We start from the raw sequence: 15884 nt of genomic DNA, 5'->3' as shown, positions 1-15884 counted from the left end.
CCATAGGGGCCACATGAGTGCAACTGAACACTCATGTTTGAATTATCCAGTCAGGGCCGATTTTGTATCAACGAGAATCTACTGTAGTGCAGATCTAGTACTGTGCACAGAAACGTATGACAGACACACCAGAGAGTATATAGGTACAGTAGACTTCTGTTAGTTTGACTCTAGTTAATTTAACTTTTCAATTGATTCAGTCTTGACCAAACACCCAGCCAGGGCTTCATTCATATCTGTGGGCCAATTATTTCAATTACAAAATGGGCCCTCACTGGATAATACAAACATGAGTGCTCAGCACGTACTGACATGGCCCCTATGGTGACCCTGCAGTGTGCATTCTTCACGGGAACTGGAAAATAAAATGCATCATGCAAAATTGTATTATCCAAAGCAAGCTCCAAAAAGCATGAAAATAGGCGTACTTGGTCGCTCAACGTACTTGGTGACTCAACAGTAAAGGTTCATGTGGCATCAAGTGACACTGCTCTGCATAACGTGTTATGCAGAGCAATATCACTTGACGCCGCATGAACCGCAGCCAATGCATTTTTAGTCAGTAACGTTGAAACAGCCCACCAATTTGCGCTAAAATTTCTTCCTTTCAACGTCTGTTCAAAAGTTCTTCTGGAAGTCAAAAAAAAAGAAGCCGCTGTTTCCTCACTGATCAGCGGTGCATCTCCAGTTGGTTAGGCTGCTCTGCCGTAGCAGCGATTTAACACCGATGGCGTGCCACGCGCGTTTTTCTTTCAGAGTGGCTGGGGCTTAACACGTTGCTCGTTGGTAATTGAAATGTTATCTAAGCTAGTACATTGGAATATAAAGCTATGAGCTTTAGAAATACTAGTAAAAGCCCACTACTGCTGTCGTATTATCCGATCTCAGGGGGGGTGGGGAGCGGAGGGAGTGATCGATCACAGTAACCATACGAAAATACATTGCTCCTATGGGACGTTGGCTGAGCAAATAAAATAAAATGTATTGTTCAGAAAAGCAGATTATGCAGCATTGTATCAGCAGGATTCTACTGTATTCTACTGTATTCGTTTTCTACTGTTCTACTTATCCAGTGTGCTCCTTCAATATTCCTGAAGTCTTGTGCACGCTTTAGGAAACCACCTGAAATTTACCTAGGGCTATGGAAATACTTCAATATATTCAGTGCAACTCATTCACAATACTGAAGCCTTTCCAGACACTTCATTATATCGGAGCTCACTACTCCGATGCGTTCATTGCTGTATTCAATGTTTGTCTTATTATTGTACCAGCTGTATTTTGCCGATTCCGTTTTGTAAACTGCACCATTATAGAACTAACTCCCCTGTTGTAAAGAGAAGCTGGAGACCTCAAAGGAGGAGTTTGCAAGGAGACGAAAACAAGGGGAAAGGGTTTTGAGACGCAGAAAGAAAACAGGAAGGGTTAACAATCAGTGCAGCAAAGACAGCTGTTCATTATAAATTAAGTGTATCTGATGATTTGTCACTCAAAAAGATTTGAACAAATGTATCACTACATGTCTGCGTGCTTTTGCGTGATCTTAAGATGCCCGACTAGCCTTCTTCCTGTCTTATTGTATTTGCTGTACTTCTCCATTCTTTGGCAGCTTTTGCATTCTGTTAGAGTTGACCCCATCTAAAATTCTCTCTTCCAGGTGGATATTGCGCAGGCGAAGCTGCCAAGAATTTGATGAGAGAAGGCATCTTGCAGCTGTGCCGTGAGCTGAAGGACGATGCTGTCACGCTGGCAGACGTCATTGCTCCGCCCGATGTCGCCCTCAATTCTGTTCTTGGCTGCTCGGACGGACAGGTCAGGTTCAAATGCATTATCAGGTTTATTCAAGCGTATTGCGAGGCATTTTCTACTTTTCTTTTTCGAAATTTTTGCTTCCCGACATTCATCCTCATTTTGTGATGAAGTTCTGCTATGCAGTCGCCAACTGATTTTTCGGACACTGATAATTCACACATGTTTGATTATTCGGGCAGCTCCGTGGTACCTCCACTAGCCCCATAGATGTAATGCATAGTGTAAAGAGGAATTTCGGACACATTATAACGCACCGTGCTATAATTCGGAGTCCGACTGCACAGCCGTGTGCTAATTTGGCCACCAAGTGGAGCAGAAATAGCAATATTTTTGTTTGGTAAATGTTGCCGGCATGGTCGTTGGCTAGGTCACCGGCTTTTCCTTGAAACCGAATATAGAGTAGCCTGGTTGATCTAATAGTCGCTAATGAACATTCGGTGCATACATTGACTATACTTTTGCCTATCTGTAGCAACAGCGTGACAGCGGTTGAGATGTGGGCCACAAGATTGTGGTGATGCCTTCTGCTCGATTCTATGCCAGTCTTATTGTGCTTTTAATGCCTTCGGTCATCCCCCGAAAGTGACATCCGAGAATACGGCACACTTTTTTTTTGGCCACTTCTGGTCGGGTGAATCTGGTATTTCTGACTTTTTGTACGGTCTATATAGAGTACAAGTTATCGGTTGGTGACTGTACTGGCCAAATAGGTGACACAATGCAGTTGTTTTAATTTTCCAGCAGTTTTGAGTGCTTGCCACTTTAACATCCTAAATTGGCAAGATGCAACCATAAGTGAGGAACGAGTAAGTGGTCATAGACTTTTGTCTGATGTTCTTAGCATTAAAGATGCATGTTGTTTCCATGGTTGAGGATACGCCGTTAGTACGCATGTTCACTTAACGAGGTATTTAACATGAACACCACCACTCATATACGAGACAGATAAGTTGCACAAAAGAAAATAAAAGACCAACTTTAACCACTCTCATTATTGTCTCTGTGCCCTCCACATTTGACAACTGCTTGTTAGAGAGAGCAGCAAACAGTCTGCCAACATGCCTGCCCGCCCAGGCTATATCCACTGCTCCCATTATCAAGATGGTGCTCTAATTCCAATGCCATGGTTCCCTGTACATTCGCAGTGCCTTCCTCGGTGTGCTGAAATGTGGGGGAGTCACTGGATCATTGCTGTGGCATTATCCCTTCCCAGAAACTTTTATATGCATCATTGCTAGTGCACGGAACGCTTCTGCAGCATGCAGCCATTGCTTCTGTGTTGTTCACAGACTCCGTGAGCAACACTGAAAAGTATGGGTGTGTAAATACCAAATAGCTGATCTTGAATCGAACATCAAATTGAATCAAGAAAAGAAAAAGCTGAGTATCGAATCGAATATCAGAAATTTTATCACAGAGTTTAATGCTTACTACAAATTTTGTGCAAGAAAACATGATGCTCAACATGCTCAGGAGTCTAGAATTGCATAACAAGAATGTTGCAAGCTATCAGTAACTTAGGTGCCTAGAAATCAAGGTGTGCAGTATTGTCTACTCTTACTTAAATGAACACCAAATTAGGATGCCAGCATTGATTGAAGCTCAGTTCCATATGAAAGTCTGCAATATATTTTTATTATCTATAGAATAAATGTTGAGTAGAATCAAGCGGCTTTTTCTTTCTGAAGTTGAATATTTTCAGTTTAATAGTGGACCTCTCTTTGGCAATCTTTTATTGCGTAGGAAGTATTCCTTTCCTGTTGTCCTCCAAAATACAAAAAGGGTTTTTCTAGCTTGATAGGTGGGTGGGCTTCGCATTGAGTTTTATTGTTGGCTCATGAATGTCAATCTTCGCGACCTGCGAAAGCGCAGACCACGCATCACATGACTCCATTACCGCTTGGCACGTAGCCATCGTTAGCACTGTACAGGTCAACTGCAGTTGTGCCAACGGTAAGGAGCTGGGCCTTTTTCATTGTCAGGCTTAGGGTCATTTGCCACCTGTCAAATGTTCTGCAATCGGGAGGGCTAAGCCCATTTCGTGTGAGGCAGCTCCCCCTCCCTCCCCCTTCACTCTGTGTCCATCCGCAGTCCAGGCAGATGGTCGGGCAGTCAGCGCACTGGTCATATGACACTTTCAGGCCTGCCATGTAAATCTAAAGCCAGCCTTGTGAGGGGTTGCTCGAAGCCACAAAAACAAGACCAGTGTACATCTATGAAAGGGATTGGGAACGAGAGGCTAGCGTGCAATGCTTCGCAAAAAGGGGGGTGCAGTGGGCATTGTCGATGCCATCCTGTACACTTGCTTTCGTTGGCAAGACTGTTTGTCGGCTTTCAGAGTATCATGCAGCTGCTGCGAATAGATCTGTGTTGATTCGGCACCAAACTAACTTTAGCTGCCGACACTCAACGTGCCGTTAGGCCTGACTGATAGCTGACTGATGGGTTTGACTGATGGCAGTTGAAGCGGTGTTCGAGTTCACGAGTATGCCCATCAAGTTCGTCTGTGCAGCTAAACTTGTGTGTGGACAGAAAGCTCCAAAGTGTGTGAATGCTTTTGTGAACATGCACGTGCTATGCAATCTGCATGCCTTCCGGCGGCTGATCGGCCAGATCTTCGCATATGCTTTGTAAACTATGTGCTGTTTTGTTGCCATTCCCTCTGTCCACATGTGTTGTCATTTTGATTGGTCTTGCCAAACAGTGAGCCTTGTACTTACTGTGACCCTGTGTAGTGAAAAGGCTGCGTGCGTTAAGGCACAGGCAAATGTTTCACAAATAATATGAACATCCGAAAGGTCTAATAGTGGATAATTGATTTGCGTCTCCAATAATTCAAACAAGCACTATTCAATCCGGTGATATTTGATTATTTGCACACCGTTATAACGAAAAGCACTGAAAGCAGGAAACTCATTTTCACCCTACCCACTACCTGAAGACAGTAGTCACTTGTATATGAAAAGGCAGAATCATACATTTGGTGTGAGTGAAGTTCACAGCTTATAATTGCAGAGTGCTTAAGAACTGCGAGAAATGAATAAGACACAGTCACAAAGCAGTTTCAGCTCAGAAACTTGTTTTACATGTTGCTCCAGCATGAAAGGAATCGCCAGGCTTGCATTCACTGCCTATAATTTTCTTTCATTCTTGCACTGAAATCTGAGAAGTTTCAGGAGACAGATTCTTCTTCACGTTAACTATGTTGGAGGCAGCAGAAAGTGTGGTCCAAACTTGCATGCCTGCAGGAATGACTATTTGAACACAAACTGTGCGTTCCCTTTTATATTGGTATGCAGTGTGCCTGTGTGGATAGCTGAAGCAGGAAGAATAACTTATAAAAGTAGAGCACCTCTTACAAGTGCCTTGAAAGCATGATACCGTGCTCTTGAGTTACTATTCACCTAGTTGCCAAAGGTTCTGGAGAAGCTGATGTCATGCCACTGTCATGTGGTGTGGTGAAAGCAGGCACAAAATATAATGTGCTTAATTTAGCCCCAACGTTTTCATGTCATATCGTATCACAGATAGTACACATCTGTCTTGTTTCACTTTTGAGTAAGTCCTTGCCACGGAGAAAATTCAATTTATTTTCTTTTTTTTTGCTTCCAGGTGTACAAGAAGCTGTTCCAGTCATTTGTTCTTTCTCCGGGAGGCACCCAGCGGGCACCTTGGTGGAAGGAGTTCCTTGACAAACCTGTCATGGGCTCCCTCATGGCAAAGCTCTGAGGTGACATGTTGCCAGGGGCGCAACATCTTACGATATGACGTCTGTGAATGCATTCGTATGCCAGGTCAGCGTTACCAGATTGTGCTCCCACGCGTACTCTGCATATTTGGTGAACAAAGAAACAACGCCACTGAACGGCAGGTTTTACGCAGTACCAGTTGACCTGGTAGGCACCAGGGTAAGAGCTAGTGAGTCTTGGCAGATGGGTGCCTTACACCATTCATTTTAAGCAAGAATTTCTTTTTATTCACCAGCTCTTAGTTCACTTGCAGAGAATGCTATGGCATAGGCTGCTTTTTAATTTTTATACAGTATTCAGAGATGTAACAAGCATCCACCGCATCGGCGCAGCAACTTTAGTATTCTGCTGCCAAGCGTGGTGTTGAGTGTTTTACTCCTGGGTGCCATGACCACATTTCGATGAGAGTTGCAGGCAAAAACATTTGTGCATTGATATTTGTGTATACAGCATAGGCCGCTTATAAATTAAGCACCCAGAGTTGCCAATTTCTGCACTATAAGCGGTACCACACTATAACCAAAACAATGTTTTTCAAAAGCTGTGCACGTGCAAAACATGTAGACCAAGGAGCTGTGTGTGTCCGGGAATCGAAGCATGCAACGAGACATTATGCCCCCACTTTTGTCGGCGAGGTGGTTCCTCCACTTTCCAAGTGCATTATTAACCTTACAGCCACTGCGAAGCATTTCATTGATTCTATACTAAACCGCGACGTTGGCTGCTGACTCCCGACGCAACGCCGCTGGTTAGACCTTGTTGGCGGTGGTGTTGGGCAGCATTCCATCGCGGGAAGCTCGCCCTTGTGTATGTTCATGTCCACAGACAAATACACGGAGGTCTGCTGCAAGATGATGCGCACAGTCTGCACTGATGGCAGCATGTGCGAGGCAGGGTTCGTGGGCAATCAGCCAGCAACTACCGCAAGCGCTTATAGCTAAAGCTTGTACCTGTGCACACTGGCAAGAATGGTGAAAGCTCGCATGTGGTCAACATTTCGAACTGGTGAATTTTCAGAACACAGTTTAATCTGTCAGCGTCGCGCAGTCACGGTCGCACCCGCGATACCTAAACTTCAAGACAATGCGCATCGCGAATGCGAAATGCACTCACGGCCTTGACCGATTTTTCCGTGGCGCTGGATTTGTTAAAAACAGCAAATCGATTTTACTGTCGAAATTTGTTTTTCTGGCATGCCCAATAATTCAGACATGTTTGTGACCCCATTTGTGTCTCGAAAAAATCAGTTGACGATTGTACCTACTTTCCGCACACCAAGTGAAGAGCCAAAGAGTGACAATGTGCATGCGTTCATTGCGGACTGTACTCACTTTGGTGCACACACTTTGTGAAAGTCTTAGAAATTCGCTGTTTGTGAGAGTCATTGCAAAGACCTTGTGCTTTGCTTTACTTAGCCACTATACTTGTGCTCATATAGGTAAATTGTATGAATTAGAAAAAGTAAACAGCCCATCCATGCATCTTGCTTTGTTGGGAACCGCTGATAAAGTTGGACTTGCTGGTAGGCTAAGTAGTTGTAGTCGTTTAACAAGATCACAGCAATTGTCCTACTAGGGGCATTATTGGGTTTTCACTGACTTTTTTCGTTATGGTGGTGGTGGTTGCTTGGGAAAAATGTCTGGCAATAGCTGTTGTGTTGACTGTTTCAGGGAAGAAATCAATGGCAAATGGTCATATCACACTGGAGTACATTGGAGATTTGTTTGTGGCAAGTTTGGTGCGCAATGTATACAGTTCGAACTCATTTATAACATACTCGATAGTTAGTGGTTGTTATATCAGCAATTTGTTATATGTGGACTTGCCCACAAAAACCCTCAAAAATTAACCCCAGCGACGCTTGCGCTGCATTTGAGCAGCATTTGGGTCCGAAAAACAGATTTTCAGTGTTATTATATTGTTCCCGGTGTGTTCCTGCACCTACCTGCAAATTTCCATTTGGAATGTCCATCTAAAGAATGAAATGCAGCATCGTATGCAGTAAAAGCTCGTTAATTCGAATTCCACAGGGATGCTACAAAAGTTTGAATTATACAAAATTTTAACTAACGAAAGTCGGAGAAAAAAAATCACTCGGTTAAGACGCGTATATAGTCTACGTGGTGTGAGCATGCGCGCACGCACGCTACGTCACACTGGCGTGAAGAACATCTATACTTCAAAGCACTGGCACAGTCAACGTAACCGGACGCAACCAGCGCGGCCCGACGTACCCGACGTCGAGATGGCTCTTGCTCCATCTGCGCCTTCCGTCGCGCTGACTAGCACAGAGAAAAAAAAGTATCGCAGTTTCGCCCGAAAAGCGAAACATCGATTGCGATAGCAAATTAGTAGATAGCTATACAAAGTAAGGATGGTAGTTTTATCGGCCGTATAAACTTGTGAACATTCGCTTACTGTATAAATTAACAAGCACAGTGTCACACGCGCACAGGTAAGCATACGACAGTGACAGCACTAGTCAAATGTCTTATGCAGGAAAACATGTTCCTGCATAAGACATTTGGCTAGTGCTGTCAGTGTCGTATGTGTGCATCCTAGAATGTATCTCGAGAGTGGGAGAAGGGGTTATGCTTTTGAACCACGTACTCAAAGAGAATTCTTTTATGCTCACAGAAATTTGATTACAGGGGTTTTGGACTGATGGCAACATTCTTGCACGAACAAATTTTATCATGCTGCTAAATGTGAAGCAGCCTTAACACTTAGATGATATGTCTCAGAATAAATTTGTATCTCCTGAGTGATGCAGTGGCGTATTCTTTTCACACCACATGGTAAGCAAGCTGTTATCATCTCGCTTGATGACAGTGGAAACTAGCTGAAAAACACTGGAATGAGGAGCAGTAGCAGTGAGCAAATTGACATTCGTACAGCTCTCGCTTGAACGCTACCGAAGCGTAGAAAGCACATCGCACATGAAGCTACCGGCACTATGCGTACTCTGAAAACATCGCAGATCGCTTTGAAAATGAGGCCTACACGGGCACACCCTTTGGCCACATCGCAGATCGCTTTCAAGACATGGCGCCCGCATGGCCGCGCGTAAGCAGCGGTCACTGGAGAAGAACGTCCCCCCGTCTCTCCCTCGCCTCACCCTCTTGCCTCTCGCATGACAGGAGAGGGTGCGTTCCGCCCTGCCTTCCTCGCTCACGCACGCGAGATTGAGCCGCGTTCGCAAGCTCACCCTCGCATGATTTCGCTTGTGCACAATGAACACATCATGTGGCGACGGTGTCTGCCGCTGAAGGAAAAAGCCAAGCTACATGTCCTGCCCGGCGACGCCAGCATCACCCACGTGCTTCCACCCACTAGCACTCTCCCCATTCACGATGTCGCAGAGTTCGAATTATCGGTGGCAGTGCGGGTTTCAGTGTGAATTAGCGGGATGTGTTGCATATTGCTGTCAATACACTGTTGGACGGACCGCGGCGGCTACTTCGAGTTATTTGAAATTTCGAATTAAGGAGTTGTCGATTAACAAGCTTTTACTGTAGCTCTGTCAGAACGGCGCCCGGTTTCGATTCAGTTCCGGTGTGCCATTTTTTTCTTTTGTTAATTCTCTTTACCTTGCAGGCTTCCATAGAACTCTTGCGTCAAACTCTTGCCTTTGGCTCGAGTTGTTGATAAATTCGACTTCGCCCAGCCTTCTGCTAGCCGCCTGGCTAGCTCAGATGGTAGAGCAACTGTCCCGGAAAGGCAGTGCTCCTGGGTTCGAGTCCTGGACCAGGACAAATTTTCCACTGCAAGGCTTTTCTTTCGAGGAACCCGCATGGGTTTCCTCGGTAGCAATCGCTACGTTTGGGTGGATGTCTCATTTTTCCTTTTATTAATCACCTGTCAATTCAAAACTGCAAGTGCAGCTAGCATTTTTTATTCAAGAGCTAAAGAATTATACTACTGCAGGACATGACAAGTGTTCTAACTTGGCCGGCAAGTGTAAATTTCGGAAATTACTGCAGCATGCCACCATTCTGCGAGGGTCCAAGACATCGTGGTCTCGGCTTTGCAACTGTGCGTCAGCCACACAAGAGCCGTAAAATTAGGTTATTCATGTCGCTTCCAGCAAAAAAAGAAAATGCAATTTCTGCACAAAGAATTTTAATTTTTGTGCAAGTATTGTTCCCCTCATCGAGTAGACCAGCTCATGGGCCAGAATTGTGCTGTCTGCCACAGGCAGTTTTAAAAAGATGTTTTAAAATTGCTGGAAATGCTCAACATAATTGAGTTAGCAAGTCGTGGCTGTAGTTGCAGATAATGGCGCTAGCTCATCTTTTTTTATTGCATAGAGTTCTTTGCTATTTTACTGCTTGATGAATTTATATCAGTTCCAGACGTACAGTCGCAGATATTTTTTGGAATGGAAAAAGTGTTCCTGCATAAGACATTTATTTAGCTATTACTGTCACGTCGTATGTGGGCATCCTAGAATGTATTTCAAGAGTGGGAGAAGGGGTTATGCTTTTGAACCACATGCTAGAAGAGAATTCTTTTATGGCCACAGCAATTTGCTTACAGGGATGTTGGACTGATGGCAACATTCTTGCATGAACAAATTTTATCATGCCGCTAAATGTGAAACAGCCTTAACACTTAGATGATATGTCTCAGATGAAATGTGTATCTCCTGAGTGATGCAGTGGCGTATTCTTTTCACACCACATGGTAAGCAACCTGTTATCATGGCCGAAATAAGTAACACAGCATAGTATATCTTGTCTGCTTATCTACACTGAATGCATTGTGGCCAGTACTACAGTGCAGCCCTCGCACTGCATAAAATGGATATGCAGACTAGGCAACACCACACTGAAAACATGTTGAAAACATGTTGAAAACATTGTGAAAACATGTTTCATGGGATCATCTCTTTAGGCAACACAATCATCCTTTTACCGCCATACTTGTGCTGCTGTCTCTCATTGGGTAATACAATTTTAGATTGGGACAATCTGCTCAGTGTCTTACCTTTCACTCAATTGTCTGTGATGTTCCTTCTTTCCAAACTGGAGTGAATGTGTTACAGTGTACCATTTTTATACAACTCTTGTCAAACTTATTGTGTATACAGTGTTTTACATATTGGTGGTAATGACTTCTGCTGTCTGTTCAAAGAAGAATTTGAGTAGAGGTACTGAGGGCTTGTAAATGGCTCGACTGTCTGGTGATATTAATAGACAAAAGAGCAAGAAAAATGAAAATAATTTATATTTAGGTTATATGTAATCAGTACATATATTACACATATTACAAGACATACAAAACAAAAGGTACCTTTTGGAGTATGTCATTAGGCCAAGTTTCCATTTACAACTGCTCTGTCACTGTTTCAAGACCTCTCAAGTTATTGTTGCACATGATGTTTGTGTGTGAACTGTTACCAGCCTTGAGAAACAATAAATGGTGACTGGGAAAAGTGGTGGCTTTTGACATAGGCACCTACAGTATTTATTCGAATCTAGGCCGATAATCTTTTTTTTGAGTAATCATATACCAAACTCTAGGTTCGGCTTAGATTAGAGGATTTTAAAAAACACCAATTTGTAATTGAAGATGATAAGTATGGTGCATAGCTAGCGCCATCTAGAAAAGTCAGTATCGCAGCCGCTACAAGCCGCGCCAGTAGCCAACTGAAGTACACGAGTGACGTTGCTATTTTGACCTGTGTCGTATCAGGTTATGGTGTGACCCATAGCACGGCGTTATCGTAATGGCACCAAACAGGCGATGCCACTGTTGTGCTGCTTTCAAACGAAAATTCCTGCTAGCCGCAGAGACATCGTCAAACGTTCGAGCCGGGTGGGACTTCAGCATCAATGAGAAGAATGTCCATCGTTGAAGGGGCAACGGGAGATACTTTTCGCTTGTGCCGCGAAGAGGAGATCATGGTGATAAGGAAAGCAAGCATGCGATAACAGAGAGGAACTGTTCACTGAGACTGCGCTGAGTTTCGATACGTGCGAGCCGTGCCACACTGCGCATGCATGGGCGCGCGTCTGCAAGGCTGCGTGTGGTCTGGGCTATAGCGACAAGGCTAAACAGCAATGATAACGTAGAGTGAGCTCGGCACGTTTATATTAAATAGATTATGTTTTCATTTTGTGAACACTGTCCTCACTTTCTTGTTCGGCCTACATTCGAGGTAAGATGTAAGATCTTTTATATTTTCTGGCTTCGGCCATCTAGGGGTCAGCTTAGAATCTGGGCCGGCCTAGGTTCAAGTAAATAAGGTACTTGACGCAAAAGTGACCATACAAGTGTCTCTTGTTCTTAGTTTTGTGACTCTTCATGTAAACAGCTGTGATCGTACAGTAGTGATGAGGACGACACGGAAAATGACAGCACAGGCGATCCGCCTCTTTCATGTTCCTGTGCTGCCCTCTGACGCACGCCGCTGGAAACGTTTTGGAAGGGCATCGGGGATTTCGCTGGTTGATTTGTGTACCTGCGCCCATGTTGAGTGTACGTCGGTTGTGCGGTTCATGTATCGCGATTAATTATTAATGGTTTCTCCGGGGCAGCATGAAGTTCACCCATCGAATATAGTAGGTGAACAGGCCAGAGTGCGCTGTTGTGGTAATAGCGCGGCCGATACAGGCACACTGTGTTCCGTCTGCCGACGCGGCTGCCTTGAGTTCGTTGTCGCTGATGTCTGCAATTGCACATCGCTTTTTGTATTCCTTTTACACATTCACTAAACATTTCGCATATTCAAGAAACCTTCGAGCGCAGCCTTCCACATGGGATTTCCCAAAGCGGTGCATTTGTTTACCTTTACAGCTTCAGATCGCTATAAGCTTCGGTAATTGTAGAAACGGCGCATCGCTGATGTGAAATAATCTCAAAACGTAGCAAAACATACAGACGGGTCAGTATGAGCGGCCGAGTCCCTTAAACAAGTGCAACTGTGATGCAGACACATATATATTACGGGCTGCTACTACTGTTTCACGCTTTTGTTTAACTTCATCATACTTACAGTTTGCGCGCGCTATAAAGTGTTATTAGAGACAACTGTGCTCGGCATACGTCCCCACTTATATGCCGTGTAGTTCTCTCGCGCAAAGGCGGATGCCATCGCTGACACCGTTTGCAACTGAGCGAGTTTATGCTGCTGTATCGAATGTACTGTCTCTCCCTTCCTGTTTGACGCAGAGGTAAACAATGCTTCTTTGGAATTAAGAAATGTCAGCATAACAACACACACAGACCCACCATCTACGGGAATGCAACCGGCAGCCAAAGTACAAGATGTTGGCACAGCGCTGTGTCGCCACTTATTGTGTACGTGCCGTGCGAAGTGATGAGAGAAATCGCTATAGGGCCACAACTGAAGTATAACAGCGGTTTCCTTCGTCCTGACTGCTTATTTTTTAAGTTCAGCTCCATCGGTAGCGAGTGCACGAACTCGACGGGGTCAGGCCTAACCCAAACTTCACTAAACAGGATCAACATTGGCTCAAACTTCACGTGCATGGCTTGAGAGGACTGAAGCTCGTGCATTTCAACTTCGAAGGCATGTCGACGCATTTTGAGCGCGAATAATTGTATTTACAAGTGAATGAGCTGCAGCTATCGCGTTGTCAGTTCGACGGCTGATCACGTAGAGTTCGATCAAGCTATCATGGTCGTCACGCTGATTATGTCGGTGCTGTCAACATAAAAGCCCGTCACACTATACGACAACTCGTACCCGTCAGTTGCGTCGTTGTCGGCCTATTACGATCAAATGGTCTCAGTGACACAGTGCTGAATAGTCGGCCAATCGTCGGCGTCAGCGTCTTGTCGGTCTCGCATACACCAACTGTTACCACGCCTTAAAACAGTACATGAAGTCAGGCACGCGCTGCCACTACCAGCAACAGTGGGCCAACGCTGCAAGAAGAAGGCGCCAGCAACGTGTTTTTGAAGTGTCGCCCAAGTGTAACGCAGGGGTTTATCGATTAATTTGACAGCCGTCAATGCAAGGCGGCAACTACGTGGTTCACGGTGCAGTCCGGATGAAGCCCTGGCCCTTTTCTGTTTCAAAGTGGAGTTGCAGTCTTACGCACGTTTTCGGCACCGCACCGACGTCTAGTTACCAGTAGAGTTTTAACGCGGTACATGGCACGAGCGTTTGCAACAGCGCGCGTCCAAGAGGCTTTTTTTTTTTTAATTTTTCGGGGTACTTTCCCCCGATATCTGGCCGCGCGGCTGCGCGCGCATGTCCCTTCCAAAATGATTTGAGACTAATCCGCTAGGGCAGGGCGCATGTGCCGTCGTGCCGTGAAAGAGGCGGATTCAGGCCCGACAGTGGCAGAAGCTGCACGTTACGTCAGCCTCATGAATGCAATTGTCGGGACGAGAACAGCACCCCACAATGAAAAAGATGCCCCGCAACTTCTGCAGCGCTGCCACACCCGTGCACTGAGAATATGCTATGCCAATGAGGAATCTGCCATGCGAGTGTTTGCCCAGAAGAGGGGGCTGGCTGAAAAGCTGGCTCGCAGCTTCAGTAGGTTTGAGGCCGCTGTTGTCGCTGCTAGGCTGTGGCGGCATGAAACGAAAATAGTATTTTGTCATGCGAAGTGAATAAAAACTTCATGTTTTTGCCCTTTCACCGCACTCTCCCAGATATCTGTTTTTGACAGATAAGTGGGCGATCTCATGCTATTTCAGTTAAGCAGTACTCCATTTAGTGCGCACTTTTTCAGAGCTCCAGCCAACTACAGTTTAACGACGTTTGACTGCACTAGGAAGCTATCACCAGACTTGTGCATGTTACAGAAGATAACCGGCCACGATTATATTTACTTTATTTAAAAATGCAATGATTACAATGGACCAGTCAAGCAGAACCTCGTTAATTCTGACTTCATAGGACCCCGAAAAAGTACAAATTAACCGAATGTCAAATTATCGAAGGTACCAAGAGAATAAAACAAATGCTTACTACACCAACATGATTGTGTTAATCAAATGAATAAGTAAATCCTGTTTCTGGGTAGTTTGCGCAAATGCAGTGTGAAAAAGTGCTGAAGTGACTGCTGCAGTGTGAAAACTGCAATGCTCGTCATCTCGTGACTGATTAGAGGGCGAAGCGGAGAAGGCTTTGTGGCTTCTTTCGACAACGCAAGACCCTCGCCTCGCCTTCATCCAAGATATGCTTTTCGCTACCACGTCCACGTCCAGATTATATTCTTAGCCAGTGAGCTGGTCAGCAACAAACAATTGTCTATCACGATGTAGCCGGCAGATTTGATGGCAGCGTGCATGCTGCTGTATTGCTTACACATTACACTAAGTAAAAGCAAAACGACTGTTAACTGCAACCCGTGCAACCACTGCGGATGAAACCGTGGTCGCTTTCAATGTAATCATGGTCAGGTGGTGACCATGCAATTACGAAGGCATGCAGGCAACCCACACCGAGCCCAAACAAAACTAGTACTGCTTTGCGTGTCCACTGCAGACAAAGCTGTGGTCACTATCAATGCTACAATTCCGAATGCTGACTACACAGTTTTGAAGGTGCACGGCCAACGTGCACTAACTTGAAACTGCTGTTAGGCGCAAATGCAGTACACAGGATTGCGGTCAGTTTTGACGCAATCACGGATCACGGTGTCATGCACAGTGGCAAACACAAGCATACAGGCTATAAAGACAAATAAACATGAAGCGTTCGGGCATTCCTGTCGTTTTCCATTAATGGCTGGCCATGCAGGCGCCACTGTTTCATTTAGGTTGGACGCTAGCACTGCTTTTGCTGTTTTTAAGTCGCGCATTTGAGGCACTGGACGCTGCTCATGCTCTGAGGGTTGTCCGAATTAAACGGTGTACGGCCAAATATGTCCAAATGAATGAGCGTTTGGTGCTATTAAATGCATACACCTGTCAGGACAAGAGGACTAGTCTGAATTATCCAATTTTCTGAATTAACAGAAGTCAAATTAAGTAGGTATTACGTGTTAACAAAACACACAAAATGGCCGTGTTACTGGCCACTCGAGGCACTTTGCATGTATTCATGGGCTTCTTTCTTTCTTGGAAAAACACTTTTATGTAGCACATATTGAGCAACAGAAAGCTGTATTGGGATTTTTAAATTGAAAGCATTTCTTGGCAACATTTGCCTCTTTGACAGTATATTTATCTAACCAACTACGTCTTGTTGCTCTCATGGTCGTTTCACTAACTTGGTATGAAGCAAAGTTGCCATAGCATGACAGGAGTGTATGATGAACATAATTGATAGGTCATGACAACAATCTCATGACATGCCTGTCATGTAGGTCATAAAACAGACACCTACGTCTTGGT

General features: G+C 44.8%; 1 protein-coding gene across 2 annotated transcripts in view; it reads left to right on the top strand.

Moving 5' to 3' along the window:
- The window catches only part of Acox3 (Acyl-CoA oxidase 3), a 37574-nt gene extending 26576 nt beyond the window's left edge, over nt 1–10998 (top strand). The window contains exons 13-15 of one of the 2 annotated variants that reach the window (XM_050167499.3): nt 1658–1812; nt 5425–5542; nt 9159–10998. In XM_050167499.3, coding sequence (XP_050023456.1) covers nt 1658–1812; nt 5425–5541 — 272 coding nt within the window. In that variant the 3' untranslated portion in view covers nt 5542; nt 9159–10998. Of the gene's footprint in view, nt 1–1657; nt 1813–5424; nt 8326–9158 lie in introns of those variants that run through there. The other variant, XM_055064694.2, reaches the window with a different exon arrangement.
- The last annotated feature ends 4886 nt before the right edge of the window (nt 10999–15884 follow it).

This window comes from Dermacentor andersoni, chromosome 3, assembly GCF_023375885.2.
Source record: "Dermacentor andersoni chromosome 3, qqDerAnde1_hic_scaffold, whole genome shotgun sequence".
Taxonomy (NCBI): domain Eukaryota; kingdom Metazoa; phylum Arthropoda; class Arachnida; order Ixodida; family Ixodidae; genus Dermacentor; species Dermacentor andersoni.
The sequence above is the reverse complement of the archived record's forward strand: the minus strand, read 5'-3'. Positions and strand labels throughout refer to the sequence as shown.